The following is a 17764-nucleotide window of genomic DNA, read 5'->3' as shown; positions in this document are numbered from 1 at the left end:
TATCCTTTGATAAGGGATATTAAAAGGAAATAATTGGATGAGTTTTAAGCAGTACATTTTTATAATGTTTATGTTCGTAACACTGTACTGATGTTCTTCTATTATTTGTTTCCATATTGTATAAAATGGTCTCCGACTGTCAAACAAATCAAATGTTTATCACAGCCTATCAGCCAGAAAGCACAACAATAAAATACATAGACCTGTAATTATTAATAAAACTTTTTTAAAAATTGCAATAAACTTAGATAAAATACATTATTATAGTAACTGTAGTACAAATAGCAGTGGCAATCACCAAAATTTGTGTTAAGCTTCAACAAGTAGGTAGGGCAGATACAACAGATGATGGGGGAGAAAATATTCCTACCACAGAGCACAAAAGCCAATTGGAGTGGAAATGTTGGAAGTGAAGCATTGTGGGTAAACAGGGCAACATTGCATAAGCTGCCACAAATGAGAAAAAGATGAGTGGAAGTTGCCTTCCTGTGGGGTGGGTAAAAGTAGAGGATGATACTGGCTGCTCCTTCCCTAGAAATAGTCAGTGGCCCATACCTGAGGTGGTGTGAACTGCTTATGAGAATCAGACCTGCAAATTTCAGAGGCCCCCTCAGCAATTTAGATTCTAGCTTAACTGCCACAAGATGGCAGTCTTTCCTTATTCTTTATCTTGTTGAAACTGTCAGACTCCACAGGAAAGGAAGAATTTTCTGTTCATTCATGTTTTCTCCTTAAAAGCATACTACAAGAGCAAAAGGGATGCACCCACACAGAATTGCTTTAAGCAATATGCTATTGTAGTATTGAGTCTGATCTGTTACAGTTCACAATCACAGGCAACTGTGCCAGCGTATCGAATCTATGGTACAACATTGGGAGAAGTTGAAAATGCTTTAGAACAGCATTCCTCAACTTTTTTTTTTTTTGCCTGTGGCCCTCTTCCAATCTTGTTTTTTTCTGTGGCCCCCTGTCCAGGTCCCATTACCTGATATGGACATTGGACAGCAACTGGTGTGCTTTCTGGTATCAACAATGCAGTATTTGCAATATAATACACTTTGCTTTTCTGTGGCCCCCTCAGCAAGTGCTGTGCCCCCCCCCCATTCCATGTTTTTCACCTGTGGCCCCTTTGAAATACCTTAGGTTCCCCAGGGGGCCATATGCCCCCAGTTGAGAACCACTGCTTTAGAGTATAAAGTCTAAACATTAAATCTTAGATCCAGTAGAGTGGAGACAAATGAAATATGCTTCAACAAATATAAATGGATCTCCTAGCTCATAGTTTAGGACAGTGTTTCTCAACTTCAGAAATTTTAAGACGTGTGGACAGCTGGGGAATTCTGGGAGCTGAAGTGCACACATCTTAAAGTTGCTGAGGTTGAGAAACACTAGTTTAGGACCTTAAAACATAGTGAAAGGATCTGCTTATCTCCTTCTTTCAATATGTAGCAGCCTTTGGATCCTGGTACAGTTCTGGTGAAAAGCTGGTGAAATAAGAGGAATGATCATCCTAAATTATATTTGTTTTATGAGGACTTGAAAGAGGAGAGAGGGTAAAAAGTACATAGCCTTCAATTATTTTGTCAGTGATGGGACAGAGGAAATGTTTGCAAGCTAATATATAGATTGACCTTTATGTGGAATATTTTAATCCCTTTCCAGGGTCAGATACAAGGTCCATTTAATCTAACTAAAAGATAAAGGGTGACTTTTATTTTGTCCTCTGTGGAGTTTCAGGAGAGCAGTAAAGCTTTCTGAAAAGAAATGCCATTGTCTCATGGAATGCATATGAGAGGTTTAGCAACACTAATATAATTCTAATATTTAATTAGTCAAATTGTTATTTTAGAAACTTGTAAACAGACCTGGGAAAATTTGCAGAATGTTGTATATAACTTTTTTAAAAAAACAAATCAATCAGGTAAAGATCTTGAAAGGCACCTTTCATGAAGCAGATTTGAGATTCTGGAACCTTCTTCATCATCCGACCCATAAAGAATTTGCTTCCAAAGTCTTCAGCACGAATGTAAGCACCATATTTTAACAATCCAACCTCAAAGGGAGTAAATTCCATCCATTCTACAACAAAATCATATCAGTTATAAGCTCAAATTAAACACTGGTTTTGCAAAATATGATTTTGCAATGGTTGACCTTAGCTAAATTAGCCTTTTAAATTTAATATTTATTAGTTGCTTTTTAGGCCATGTTTCCACCAGGCTAAATATAGAAAATATATTGGGGGGAAATGGAATGTTGGATAGAATAGGCAGGTGTAAGGAACAATCACATGAGAAAATCTGCTTTAGATCACACAACTCCCTTGAAGAAATTGAATGACAATATTTGCTTGGAAGGCCTTCTCAAAAGCTGCACTGAAAAGACCAAGCAAAGATTAAGTGCCCAGTATCACTTTTAGGGCTGCCTTTTTATCTTCTCACTCTTCTTCCTCCCTTTCTAATCCCTCAGGTGATCAGTAACTGAAAATCTCAGGAGAATGAAGGTGACAAAACAGCAATCCTGCCTTTTGTTCTTCATGAGTGTCTGTGGTATTTATGCTGGCTCTTGAATTAATGTTCCATATTCTACTGTTCAGACTTACATTTGCAGATGCTCTCTACCTACAAAGCCTTCTTTGTTCATGTCAGATAGTTCTGCTGTCCATTATCATTACAATAACTGGAAGCTTAGAGAGGACAATGATAAAATGAATAGTTTTCTCCTGATGTGACAGCTGGCTAGTGCTCCTTCATGCTCACAACAGTTTGTCTCTTAATGGCCAAAACCCCAAAGCCTTAGTGTCAGACCCAATTACTCAGATATTCTAAGCATCTCAGAAGTCTTCTCAGCAATTGTCTGGCAGAGGCAGTGATGCCTGGTCCTCCGACATAAAAGGGATACCCCCACGATCAGACAAGTTAAATAGGGCCTTCCTTAGTGACTCCACTTTGGCAGCCTCTCAAGCTGCCTGTGTTTACATTATGGATAAATGGCTGCTAATGAAGTTAGATATTATTCATGAGAGGACAAGAAATTGATCCATCCTCCAAACTGCTGCTTAGTGATCACACTGCTTCCAAAGGAACAGACGAGACTGGGATTATGAATTCTCAAAAGACTAACATTCTACCATGACACATAGTGTTTAATTAAAGCTAAACCTAACTGGATTTTTTACAGTTCATTTTGGCTCCAAATGATAAAATTTGAGAGGCTTGAGATTTGTTCAGGAAAAAAAAATCCCGTAGTGTCTTTTTTTAGTTTTGTTGAAATTGAAAAGCTTGGGAGACAAACCAAAGTACACAGCAGACTTTCAGGAGGAAATGTGACAGCTCTGTAATCCCTCTTTCCCTTTGCAGTCAAAAAGATCTAACACAGTAGAACTGTAATAATTGTATTCACTCCTTACTGCCACAGAGATCGTCCAGCAGGGGCTGTGAATCAGAAACTCTATCATGTCACCCAGCTAGTTAAGGAGATTTTTTTCTACTTCTATTTTTCTGATTAACTTCATTTATTTTCTTACATTTGACCTCATAATGAGGGGGGCAGTGATTTGAAGTTGGGGAAACCCATTAATTCCCTTACTCTGTCTAAGATCCAGTGGCTGGAAGGAACTGAGAAAAATAATCAATCAAGAATATATTCAGAATATCATATATTCTGAGACTGTGCATACAGCCATGTTAGGGCTGAGAAGGCTGCAAAAAGGTGTCCCCTAAGGACTTAAAAAAAAAAAAAGATACCTGGGTGCTCCTTCCAGTCTCTCTCATTCCACAGTTCTTCTCACATATTTATTTATTTAGCAAATGTATGTAGCCACCCATCTCACAAAAAGTTACTCTGGGCGGCGTACAATATTGATCTTTTTCCCCTCATTTTCTGACTCCATTTTTATTCTCCTGACTCCCCTTCCCCCAATTTAACAGGCAGTGATAATGAGATCTTTTGCTTCTTTAAGGCTTTGCAAGTCAAAGATACAGCCATACACCACATCTTCATTTCTTCAGGTCTCATGAGAGGGAGAGAGGAAGAAGAAGAAGGGGACAGGACAGAACCTTCACAGTTGTTTTTTTTTTAAAAATCATGCATGCCATGGAATTGGAAGTCCTTCTTTGGACTCTGGACCAATAACAGCACCACTGTGATACACATTGAAATGAAATAAATGTTTGCTTTTCCTGGTGGATTGATAAAACCCCTTACTATTCTCAGGTTAGAATCAATATGGGTAATGTTACCTTTAAATTCTTGAAGGCTATATTTGTCCCTGGTATTAAGGACCATATATATGGGCAGAGGATTCTGACCATGATTCAGGGCATGCTTCTGCTCCGAAAGTGTGCTGCTACATCTCTGTAAAAATAAATACTTGAACTAACAACAAATCATAAAAATGTCAGAGATTTAATCCTATGAGAACTAGAAAGAATGGGAAGAAGAACCCTAACCTTAATTTCATCCTCCTCATAAATCTGACTAATTTCTGAAATAAATTCTCACACTGTCTCTCTATCCTTTTCACATCTCATCTGGCTTCATTGAAAATAACAGAACTGACCAAAATTTCTCTCAAAATCAGCTTAAGAAATTCTTTGACATTTTATTTATTGGGAACTCTACCCAAACTGTTGGGAGAATTTCAGACCACCCTGGAGTGTATTTGGTAAAATATCATCACTTGTGAATAGCATGGTGTTAGCCCTTCAAGGTAGTCCAGACAAGAAGCACAACTATGAGTACTAACTCTATCTTTATTGTAAGACTACATTAACAGAAACTTGCAAGAATGAAAGTATTTCTCCCCTCTTCTACTTTTACTCTCCAGAAAACTAGGGAGGGTCCCTTCTGAAATGCTTCCTATACCACCCCCCCCCTCCACTTCTGTCGACTGAGATAAATTTACATGATGGTAGCCCAGTCTGCGGCTCTTCCTCCTGTCTCCCAAGGTCATTCCCACATACCATTACACATGATAGGCCCAGTTCCATCCAATATATTCATATTGCTGAAGACAGCAATAAGCTTGGCTCTTATACCTACCTACCCATTTCTCTTAGCCCATTAGTTAGAACTAACTTTTTTTTAATCTGTTCAATTGTGTCTGATTCTTGGAGACTACTCAGACAAGTCCTGCAGTTTTCTTTGCAAGGTTTTTCAGAAGTGGTTTGCCATTGCCTCCTTCCTAGGGTTGAGAGAGAGTGACTGGCCCAAGGTCACCTAGCTGGCTTTGTGCCTAAGCGGGGACTAGAACTTACAGTCTCCCAGTTTCTAGCCTGATGCCTTAACCACTACACCAAACTGGCTCCCTAACAGTATTAAAAAGTTTCATTAAGCATACCTAAAGATTATTTCTTAGAAGATAAATGTTCTGGGAATTTTAACTCTTTTTTAAAATCCTTAATACCCTATTGTTGGAGAATTCCAGTGGCATGTCCTCTTCTAATTGTATCATCAGCAAAGAGACTGGAAAAAACTGAAGTCTATATTTACTCAGTTCTAGGCAAGGCCCTGAGGTCTCCTTGCCCATCTCACTGGGATTATCTGCCATTTCATTTGCCAGATTGCCTGTCTCCAGTTGTTTCTGCCTGTCCCACGTGCTCCAACACAGAGGATATGCTCCAATCACTTACTTAAAACAGTGTCATCTGATGTACTTGGGAGGTGTGCCTTTGCTATTATGGCACCTACCCTGTGGAATGAGCTCCACCCTGAGATTCAACCAGCCCCCACTCTCTTAGCTCTCAGGGAGATGTGAAGACCTCGATGTTCTCTTGGGCGTTGGGGCCAAGATGTTAGACAGGCTCAACCGACAATATATGTTTGCGTCTTGTTGTGATTTCTGGTTGTTTTCAGGGATGTCTATTGTGTTTTTGCTTTTATTGTATGCTGCCCAGAATCACATTTTTTGCAAGTTGGGCAGCCATATAAATCCTTTAAAAGAAATAATTAGATTATCCCATTCTTAAAACGCTTTCCCTAAATATTCCATATGGTTCCTTGTGTAACTTCATAACTCCATTATGAAAAAGTCACCACCAGTATTTGCTAATTTTTGTATCCCCTCTGAGTTCCCTTTCCTTTTCTATGCATTAATCATAAACTGGGATAAGCAGTCTACCATGCTCCCTCTTCTGTGGTATTGGGGTTTTAGGAACGTTTTAAGGGATAAAATGGCAGAAAGCGAATGTATCAGTGAATGCATTGATATTCACAGTACTCGTTAAAAGGGTTTGATGACTTTTAGAAATAAAAAATGTGATCCTGAAGTTTATATAAGACAGAAAAGTTACTACAGGAACTTTAGACTGAAATCTTAAATACACTCAGAAGGGCAAAAGCAGTGCAGGTTATAGTAGGATATACTTCCATAATCATGAACAGCATTATGTTTTTAAAGAAAGACCAGTGTGAACACAAGAATGGGGAAAAGAGAGTTACCAGAGTAATTTTAATCTATTGTGAGCTTGGTTTTAATGAAATAACAAGGAAAGTCAGGATACTGACTTTGGACCCGAAATAAGGATTTTGCACTTGGTATAGAAGGAAAGGAGAGCCAGTTTGGTCTAGTGGTTAAGGCTCCAGGCTAGAAACCAGGAGACAGGGAGTTCTAGTCCTGCCTTAGGCATGAAGCCAGCTGGGTGACCTTGGGCCAGTCACTCTCTCTCAACCCTAGGAAGGAGGAAATGGCAAACCACTTCTGAAAAACCTTGCCAAGAAAACTGCAGGGACTTGTCCAGGCAGTCTCCAAGAATCGGACACGATAGAACAGATTTTAAAAAAAATGAAGGAAAGAACTTGGGGAGTTGCCAACAAAATACTTTAAACATCTTAAAGAAGCATCTTATTTAGGCATTTGGTCTGAATGTACTGAGCACCTAAACTATGTAAAGGCCCACCACCTGGCCCACCATCCAATGTCACATCTTCACCTGTTCCATTGTTGCATATTACATGATGAGCGCAAGGAACGTTTTATGTATGTTCCATTGAACACACATAGAATCTCCTCCTAACCTTTGTGTTGAATGCCAGGAGGTCAGAAGTAGAGGCAGCATAATGTGAATGCAGACTTCTGAGGATGGGATCAGCCCAGGTGCCTTCAACCCCATACCTGCTTTGTACTCTGCACATTCAAATGGAATGTCTGAATAAGGCTATTGTGTTGCTTGCATTGCTTTGATCTTTCAGCATGTATATTTTTTTGCCTGGTTAGACTTCTGTCAGTTCCCTTCCAATAATTGAGAAATGAGAAACATCTATTACCCCATTGCCTAATGCTTTTTCAATGAAAAGTCCCCAGAGATCAGTAATGCAGGTTTTGTAGCCATCCATTTGCCGTTGCTTCAGAATATTACAGTATTCTTTTAAGTGACATAATGTAAGGCAGTTCAGCTTGCATTGGCACATGTTTCTGCGAGCCTCTGCAACTGCTCCTAAAAGGTCCTGCTGTGACCAACCAGGCTCTTCATACAGATTTGAGAGGGTCCTACAAAAAAGACACGGCTTGAAAACAAGAGTTACAACTCCCTAAATATTATTAAGGATTATTAATATAACTACTGCCTGAATATTATTAATGATATTTAAACAGTTAACCATCAAACTAATAAAAAAAGTGAGAAAGGGAGGATGAGGAGGAGGAGATTATAACAGTTTGGAAGAGTTGTGATACAACTTGAGAATTTTTCTGCCAAAATACTTTTAAACCCTTAGGAAAAAAATTTAATAATAGTGAAAATAAGCAGAACCAACCACAGTTGGTTCCACCTTTCCAAGAAATGCAGACACTGATTTATGGCCAAGCCAGCCAAAAGATCTTAGAGATTTTCAAGCATGTAATTTCAATCCTGTGCTATTTACATATTTATATTTGGATATTTCATCCTGGAACCCTGCCATTTATTCCAAAGATTCAATCACACCTCCATCCAATCTGTTAAAACAGAAGCCTGCCCAAGGCCAACTGGTGAACTTAATGAATGAGAATTGCCCCATATTCAGATACTACAGTACCATTTTTTTCTGAATCAGAGTTTTAATATCATCATTCTGTATACCGGAAGCAAACAGATTTTTGCTTTAATTTTATTGTATTTTTAAATTCTAAATACATGAATGCTGCCCATCAGTCCCATTTTCTGATCAACTTACAATGACATTTAAGACATAATGCTTATTAGCAACAGCACCATAAGAACAGCCAATATGAATACTTGATAAGTAAAGGGGTTAGAAATACCAAAAGAAAACCCTTTCCTGTATTATTCTTACCAAGTAGAGCCAGAAGATCCAGAAATGTATGTAAGGCAGTCTAAGAGATTCAGTTTCTGAAGACCAAGTAAGTGGCCATGTAAAGCTGTAAATGCCCGGGCCCCACCTCCTGTTGCCATGACAGCCACCACAGGCACCTGTTCAATAAATAAAGCCCAATAAAGTGAAAAACTTAATTTTATCAGTGATGAAAAGGAGCAAATAAGAACGGCCAAGAAATTTCACAAACCAAAATTGGAGAAATATTCCCAGACCATTTTTTCTAAATAAATAATAACTGAAGCATTTGCTACTATTCATAAAGATGCTGGTTTGTTAAAGTGAATTTTCAAAAGCTGCTTAACCAAGGTTTTTTTTTAAAACTGATGATTTTAAAATAATCCCATCTTGCTGGTTTCTCTCACATCATTTTTATTTATCTAACCTGAAGTGTCCACTTAAGGGTTTCCTCCTGGGTTGAAGAATCAGAGATATATCTTTCATAGAGGAATGTGAAATATTACCTAGAATGGGAACTTTGCATTCCACACTGTGATGCAAAAATCTCTCTGTATCTAGCCTATGTAAGTTACTGTATGAATGTATTCATATATAAGTTATGAATGTATTCATTCATTCATAACTCTTCTCCATCCCATTTCCAAATCAGTCTGCATAACTCTCCCATCTAGGCTTAGATTTGCCAAAGGTCTAGATAATTAATGGAAAACTAAGTCCTAATTTTTCCATCCTGAATTGCTTGCTGTGGTTATGCTTTACATACCTCCTGATCTTGCAAATCATTTTCCACGTGAAGAACATTTTTCAGGGCACCTGCTACAATTTTTTTCCGTTTCTGTATAAATACTTGTTCATCCAGACATAGTTCATACCCTAAACGTACATCAAGTTCTTTTGGCCTTGCATGTAGTCCATGATGAAAAGAAATAAAGTATTGTTGTTATGATTTACTCAAGAATGCGCTATAATAATATGCATTACTATGGAAAAGTATCTCAAACGAAATCAGACTTCCAGCCTAACCCAGCCATAGGATTGCAAGACCTCAGTTGATGGTGGAGGCAGCAGTGATTATTGCATCATGCACAGAAATCATTGCAAGACCCGAAAGTCCAGGTTAGGGACAGATCATTATGGAGAAAATCTATCTGTATGGTAGCTAAGTCAACTTGATGACTCATAATCAATCAATCAATCAATCAAAGCATGTTCTCTTACCAGTCTTTTACCTTTACACGTAAGTCAATTGATTTGTCCTAGAGATAAAAAACAGCATTGTTAATAACTTGTTTTAAAATCAAATATCACTTATTTGGAAGAGATTTTTGAGATTACTGTCTGAAATTGCTATGGAAAACATCAGCAGTTTCTGTACTCACCTACATATTCCCTCCCTCCCTTCTTCACACATACACAAACATACACACACATCACCATATTTTGAGCATAGGACTCCAGAAAACAGAAATAGAAATCCCGGGGGTTGTAGGGCGGGGCAGGTGATTGAGGTGGTGATGGGTAGGGGACGATATGACAGGAGCCAGAGGGTGGGACATCATAGAGGGCAGGTAATCATGCTTGTTACCTGTGGCGTGTTCCAGCCCTCTGTGCTCGAACCTGGGTCCTGGACAACAGACTCGTGGTTGCCCTGACTTTCGGCTGCTGCTCTGTAACGCCAGGTCAATAAACAACAAGGCCCCCCTCATATGTGACTTGATCACAGAAGAGTGGGCAGACCTGGCATGTATTACTGAAACCTGACTGGGTGTGGAAGGAGATGTTGCTCTTTCAGAGATATGCCCAGCTGGGTTTCGAGTCTGGCATCAACCACGACCTCAGGGCAGGGGAGGTGGGGTGGCTGTTGTCATCCGAGAATCCCTAGTGGCCGTCAGGGGTCCTGCTCCACAAATGGCTGGGTGTGAGACCCTGTTCTTCAAGCTGGGTTCCCAAGAACAGTTGGGAGTGTTGCTACTGTACCAGCCCCCCTGGTGTGTAGCAACCTCCCTGCCCGAGCTGCTGGAAGCCATCTCAGGCTTGGCAGTGGAGTTCCCCAGGCTTATCGTGTTGGGGGACTTCATTCTGCCTTCCCTGGGGCAGGCCTCGGAAGCAGCCTGGGAGTTCATGGCTACCATGGCAGCCATGGGCCTGTCCCAGATTATTCAGGACCTGACTCCAGACAGTGGCCTCACCCCAGACCTAGTTTTCTTGTTGGAGCAGTGGCAAGATGATCTGAGGGGAGAATTACATCTTTCCCATTTGTCATGGTCAGATCATGCCCTGGTGGCCTTGAGATTCTCTCATGCCACCCCCCTCTGCAGGGAGGCAGGACCCATTCAATTGGTCTGCCCCCGGCAACTGATGAATCTGTCTGGGTTTCAGAGGGAGCTGGGGGTTATACCCGAGTCTCTCCTGCATGGTCCAGCAGAGGCCCTGGCTGCTGCCTGGAATAGCGAGGCGGCCAGAGCCTTGAACAGGATCGTGCCTGTGCAGACTCTCTTGCCCACCCAAACCCGGCACTCCCCGTGATTTATGGAGGAGCTGAGGGTATTGAAGAGGGTTAAGAGATGTCTAGAGCACCGCTGGAGGAAGACAAAAACCAAACCCGACTGAACACAAGCTAGAGCCACGATTAAGGCCTACCTTGTGGCGGTAAGAGCAGCGAAGCGCCAGTACTTCTCCACTCTTATTGAGTCTGCAGAATGCTGCCCGATGGCCCTGTTTAAGATTACCCAATCCCTTTTAGGGAAAGGGGAGTCAGAAATCCATCTACAGGGCCATGCAGAGGAATTTTCAGGGCACCTGCAGGATAAAATCACTTGGATCCAGACTGAGTTGGACTCCAAGCATGAGACAGAGTCGGAGGAGATACACAGGGAACATACTTACCAGGTTATCTGGGATCAGTTCGATCCTGTTGAACCCGAGGAAGTAGACAGGATCCTCCAGACTGTAAATGCTACCACTTGCCAATTAGACCCATGCCCCTCCTGGCTGGTGAAAGCAGCATGGGAGGTGACATGTGGCTGGGTCCAGACAATGGTAAACACATCCTTGAGAGAGGGGATGTTCCCAGCAGCCTTTAAGGAAGCACTAGTGCACCCCCTCCTCAAGAAACCATCACTGGACCCTACTATACTGGACAATTTTCGCCCAGTCTCCCACCTCCCCTTTTTGGGAAAGGTGGTTGAGAAAGTGGTGGCTTTGCAGCTCCAGAAGATTCTGGATGAAACGGATTATCTAGACCCCTTTCAGTCAGGTTTCAGGCCTGGTTATGGGACGGAAACAGCATTGGTCACACTTATGGATGACCTGTGGTGGGAGCAGGATGGAGGCAGTGCATCCATCCTTGCTCTTCTTGACCTCTCAGTGGCTTTCTATACCATCGACCATGGTATCCTTTTGGACCGACTTAGGGAGCTGGGGGTGGGCGGCGCGGTTCTGCGCTGGTTCACCTCCTTCCTCCAGGGTCAGTCCCAGTCGGTATTGATAGGGAGCAAGAGATCTGGCCCACGGCCCCTACTTTGTGGAGTGCCGCAGGGTTCAGTAGTCTCTCCGCTCCTTTTTAACATCTACATGAAACCACTGGGCGAGATCATCCGTCACTACAGGGTGAAGTATCATCAATATGCAGATGTTACCCAATTATACATCTCCATCCCGGGTGAAGTAAGTGATGCCGTGGCCACCCTCTCCGAGTGCCTGGGGGCTGTGGGGGCCTGGATGGGGGATAACAGGTTGCAGCTGAACCCAGGGAAGATGGAGTGGCTGTGGATTAATGGCTCCTTGATTTCTGGGAAATTGTCATCTTTAGTTCTGGATGGAGTTGTACTGCCCCAGACAGACCTGGTGCGTAACTTGGGGGTCCTCCTGGACTCACGGCTCCTGCTTGAAGAGCAGGTGGCAGCCATGGCTAGGAGGGCCTTTGTGCAACTTCATGTTGTGTGCCAGTTATACCCCTTCCTGGAGCGAGAGGCCCTGCAAACGGTCACTCATGCCCTGGTTATCTCCCATATAGACTACTGCAATGCGGTCTACCTGGGGCTACCCTTGAAGAGTATCCAGAAGCTACAGCTGGTGCAAAATGCAGCCGCGTGGGTGATCTTGGGTTTCCCAAGATCAGCACATGTCACCCCGTTGCTCTGTGAGCTGAATTGGTTGCCAGTATGCTTCTGGGTCCAATTCAAGGTGTTGGTTATCACCTTTAAAGCCCTACATGGCACAGGTCCAAGTTACCTAAGGGACCGTCTCCTCCCCATCACATCAACCTGTCCCACCCGGTTGTGCAGAGAGGGCATGCTACGGACCCCGTCTGCAAGAGAATTCCATCTGGTGGGGTCCAGGAGGCAGGCCTTCTCTGCAATAGCCCCTGCCCTTTGGAATATCCTTCCCCCAGAAGTGAGATTGGCTCCCGCCCTCCTGGATTTTAGGAAACAGCTAAAGACCTGGTTCTGTAATTATGCTGGGGCGGGAGAGAGAATAGCCATTCCTGGGGATGGTTAGTTTCTTAGGAGGACCCTGCTCTGCTTGCAAATCACAGAGAGCTTCCAGCCATCGGGGTTTTTATCGTATTTATTTTATTGTGTATTATGGTGTTTTACAGTTTTATATTTTTATTCATGTTTTATTGTAAACCACCCAGAGTACCTTTTGGGAGATGGGTGGTGATAAATTTGATTAATAAATAAATAAATAAATAAAGATATTTATATAACATTTTCCAACACAACGGGATACCCATGCAAAGTGTCTCTCCACACAACAAGCCAACTATCACAATCCTCCAAAAGGATAATTCTTCCATATACAGTATCAAAAATATCTCAGAAACCACCACCACATTACTACAGGCTCTTGGCATCACTGTAGCCCACAAAGCAACAAAATCTCCTCAAAGCATCCTTAGCAAACCTGAAGACCAAATGGCAAAGCAGAAATTATTTACAAAATACAATGTTTTCTTCATTTCTGTCTTCAAGTCAGTTTTTGACTCCTGGCAACTGCCTGGACTAGTCCCTGAAGTTTTCTGGGCAAGGTTCTTTGGAAGTGGTTTGCCATTGCCTCCTTCCTATGACAGAGAGACAGAGAGAGGGACTGGCCCAAGTCACCCAGCTTTGTGCCTAAGGCAGGACTAGAACTCAGTCTCCTGGTTTCTAGCCTGTTTCTTTAACCAGTACACCAAACTGGCTCTCAAAAATACAATGTATGGACTGCAAAAACCACTCTGTAGGACAAAAAGGTAGAAGATTGGCAAAACATATCCATGGACATCAGTTGGCAGTCAGAAGACATGATGAAAATTCATTAATTCCACATCACATTAACAAGTTCAACCACAATTTCAATGGGAAGTTCCAGGAATTTTAGATGAGGCTAAGTCTAGGAATTCAACAGAATTCCCAGAAGTTTGGTACTCTGGCAAATTAGCTATCAACAGATATAGAAATGAACCCCACTTATGAACTATTCAGAAGGAGCAACCAAAAGTCAAAGAAAGGGGCAAACAGTCCTGCACACATCTGCCTTTATCACATATCTACTAACTAGCACTCAAATAAGCAGGTACCAGGACCTATCAACAACCATAAGCCCCAGACAACAGCATACCAATCAGAGATGAAACAATACCACTGTCAACACAACCTGCCCAAACCCAGACAAGGGTGGCAGGATAAGTTGATGTATATATAAACAGCTGACAAACCTCACTTCCCTATGTCAGAGAACTGCTGGTGTTACCTAGTTTAATAATGTGCTCTCTTACAAGAAGAAACTAAGCTCAGAGAACATCAAGAATCCAATCTTGAGATATTTCCCTTTAGGGTCCCTCTCATTGTTTGTTGAACCTGTTCACCAAACTACTGAGGCATTTTATTTGAAATTTTTTTCAGACAGCTGCTTATCTTCATAGCATTCAGGTAATTAACTACAGAACTGCTTTTGCTTGGACAAGATGGAACATTCTGCCGGAAGAAATGCTGGGATTCTCCACCTCAGTTTGTCCATATAATAAACAGGATATCAAGTCTGGGACATCTTGCTCTGTTCTGCAGTTTTACACCACGTTATCATATATATACTGACTGCACGGCCAGGCAGATCCACTCAAGCTTAAATTAAATATTTGTTGGAAGATAAAATCCAAGGGTGATTCTATTAACACTCAATTTCTCACAGTGGCTATTAGAATAAGGAAACAATCTGTTGAAGGCTACCTCATAGAATAGAAGTTATTTTTGTTCATTGTTGTGATGTATTTATGTATTACATTATTGGTGGTGGTGGTGGTGGTGGCTCTTCTTAGCATTTGTCTTACGTGGTTCCAGGTTCTGCTTGTTTTTGCTTGCCTACTTTACATAGTGATGCATGAGGTGACAAGAGGTTTTTGTTCATCATCCAGCTTGTCACAGAGCCTAAGGCAAGGGAGAGCATGACTGGCCCAAGGTCATCCAGCTGGTTTCCATTTCTAAGGGAGAACTAGAAATTGGTTCTACCCACTCCTAGTCCAGCACCTCAACCATTACACCCAGTTGGTTCTGGTATGATATTATTGATTCTTGCATCCATATTTTTGCTGGTATTAACTGTTTGTGCTTACCTTAGATGTGGTTTATTGACTGTAATCATAACATTATACTCTATTTCTGTGGAATCTATGTTTTACTTTAATCTCCTTGAGAACACTGATCTGTTTGTAAACTCTGTAAGGTACAGAGTACAATTATGGGATGAAGCAAATAATAATTAACCAGCAGAATAGCAGAATAATTGACCAGCAGAATAGGTCAGGATTATCAATTTATTATATTCCAGTGACCTACAGCCACTCTAGAGCCAGTTATATGGTTCTGCGGCAAACCACAAGGATGGAAAAATGACAACATGCAAGCTGTGACATTGTGAAGCAAATCCCACCCTTGTATACTTGCACCCCATCTTACATAAGTATGTAAGTTCTGGGGTTTGCATTGCGATGCCATGATACAAGTTTTGTCACTCCCCCCACCGCCACCACTAATGGAGCCAGTTCTCTTGATTGAAGTTTACACATCTGCAATGTGTAATTTAATTGATTAGCATAACTGAAAGGTCTACTATAAGAATCCATATGAGTTGCATCAATTCAAGGCAGATATCCTGCTTTAGTCCCAAAGTTCTGAATCTGTAGGATCAAGGTGTAATGGACTTAAAAGTCTGTGGATATTTACAGAAAGAACAAAGACTTTTAGAGCATCCCATGCACCTTATAAAAAGAGGATTGGGCCTGAAACACTGAGCTCTAGTAGAATTCAGTTTTAACTAGCATGATCAGGAAGGACACTTCCATAAAGCAGGCAAGTCAAGCAAATGTAGCTTCTCTAATTGAAAGTTTTGTTTGCCCAACTCTGGAAAGTATTAGAGTTCTGTGATCCATTGAATCTAAAATTTATAATAAACCTACATGACAGACAAATCACAAAAATTATTTAAATTTCACATTTCAAAATCTTCTTGAAGTCTAGAGAACAAATGCTACAAGAAATAAACATTTTTTTTGTTTCTTCCTCTATTTCTCCAATATGCAAATGAAGAACTTTTTAAAATGGAACCAATTAGATGGTTTCTGTGTGATCATCCCACGTAATTTCTTTATGTTGGGTGACATTTGGCACATTTTCCTATATGTTTTGAATTTTTAATACCTCAAAATTTATACATTCAAATGCCAAAAGTATAGCAATATTATCCTCCCTGTTTGTAATATTCTACATGTCTGCATAATAACATTTTCCTTACTTTATTTAAGAAATCTGCTACTTGGGAAGTCATGAGCAGCACATGCCTTCAGTGTCAAAGATTTCTTAATATCTCTGAAAGATCTTTCTCTGAAAACCTAAATATTTAATTCTCACATTGTCCATTTGGGGGGGAAGATATGCCCTCCCCAGATATTGCTGAACTATTTCAAATATCCCTTTTCATTGGCCAGAATGGCTGAGGTCACTGGAAATCACAATGCATAGTACCATTGGTGAAGATAAGATTATTCCTCTAACATTTGTTAGCTTAAAAGCTAATTTACATGTTTAAAGTAATTAACAATAGCATATTGAGCCACCCTTATTTTTGCAATATAAAATTAAGTTTTTAATCTTTTTAAAGATTCCCTATATTCCACCATTAAACAGTATTTACCTTGGCTATAGTGACTTCTTTTTCCATAGAGATTGAATCCAGAGGTAAAGTAAGGCAAACTTTTTTATCTGTGTTTCTACCTGAAAAACACTAAGAGATAGAACAGATTTATACACAACACACACCAGCCTTAACTGTTCAAAACCTGTAGCCATGAACTCAGTGGAACTTTCTCCTGTGTAGACATGTATAGGATTGTAGCGTTAAGTCCTTTGTGAGATGGGCAGCTATATAAATTTGACAAATAAATAAATAAATAAAATTGTTGCATTAACACATAGCATCAACCACTAAAATAAGAGCATCTTCAGGTTATTATACAGCCTGTTTCCATTGGATATGCTCCTGATTTATAAATCCTGAATTTAAAAAAAACACATCAGAAACTACTGTATATTAGGCAAGTTCAACTGTGAACCCAGAATCCAGTATATTACATTAATTGCAACATAGGGTTCTAGGTTTTATCTGTTTTTATGAATTTTTTTGGGGGGGGGTGTTGTATGTTGCCCAGAGTGCATTGGAATTGGGCAGCTATAATACATTTAATAAATAAATAAATAAGCAAGCAAGCTTTTATTGGCTCATGAGGGCCTGTTGTTACATGAGTGAGACATTTATGAGGTAGCTGGATCAAAACCATCCTCTATATACTGCAATTAGCTAACAATTAACAATAATTAACAACAAAGGGCAGCATTTTGGAAATATTCACAGTAAGAGCAGGTGATGGTCATTCCTTCTGTTTCTTTGTTGACCGCTGCCAGTTCCTCTTGTTCCAATGAGCTAGAATGTAGGCTAGATACATAGCACTTTTCCTGAGCAAAGAGGGGGGTGAATGGCTACTGCCAACTGAGGAGAGTGCAAGTGAATTTTACCTCTGGTAGTATTCTCCTCATCCCTCCATATTCTGAAAGACTGAATTCCATCTGCAATTTCACTCCCAAAGTTTCTCCCAATGTCCCCCCTCCCAATTTGGCTGCATGTTTACATTAGAAAACACACTATACCTTGTATGGCGTGTGTGTCCTGACAAGCAGGAACCACGCCGAGATGAGGAATAAGTCTCTAGTGTTTTATTACTGCTACAGTAGACAGAAAATCCTACCAAACTGAAGAAGCGTGAGAAAACCCATACAGATAAACCCCAAAAGTCAAGGTGGGTCTGTTCTGTGTCTCTTTGAATGACTGCTCAAATTCTCTCTACTAAGCATGTGTTTTCCCCCCTGGATAGGGGCCCCCTCCTGCTCACCATCAGTGCTCATGACAGTGTGTGTGTATACACAAAAGGTTAACTGTCCCATTGAACTGAATATGT

The 17764-nt window shown here is 40.9% G+C and overlaps 1 protein-coding gene across 1 annotated transcript in view; it reads right to left on the bottom strand.

Annotated features, from left to right (window-relative positions):
- The window catches only part of LOC134507588 (cytosolic phospholipase A2 epsilon-like), a 68052-nt gene that overhangs the window by 10686 nt on the left and 39602 nt on the right, over window positions 1-17764 (bottom strand). The window contains exons 8-12 of the mRNA XM_063318370.1: window positions 9038-9196; window positions 8275-8411; window positions 7267-7489; window positions 4242-4356; window positions 1942-2079 (exon numbers count right to left, since the gene is read on the bottom strand). Of these exons, the coding sequence (XP_063174440.1) occupies window positions 1942-2079; window positions 4242-4356; window positions 7267-7489; window positions 8275-8411; window positions 9038-9196 (772 nt within the window). The remainder of the gene's footprint in view (window positions 1-1941; window positions 2080-4241; window positions 4357-7266; window positions 7490-8274; window positions 8412-9037; window positions 9197-17764) is intronic.

Source organism: Candoia aspera, chromosome 1, assembly GCF_035149785.1.
Source record: "Candoia aspera isolate rCanAsp1 chromosome 1, rCanAsp1.hap2, whole genome shotgun sequence".
NCBI lineage: Eukaryota > Metazoa > Chordata > Lepidosauria > Squamata > Boidae > Candoia > Candoia aspera.
The sequence above is the reverse complement of the archived record's forward strand: the minus strand, read 5'-3'. Positions and strand labels throughout refer to the sequence as shown.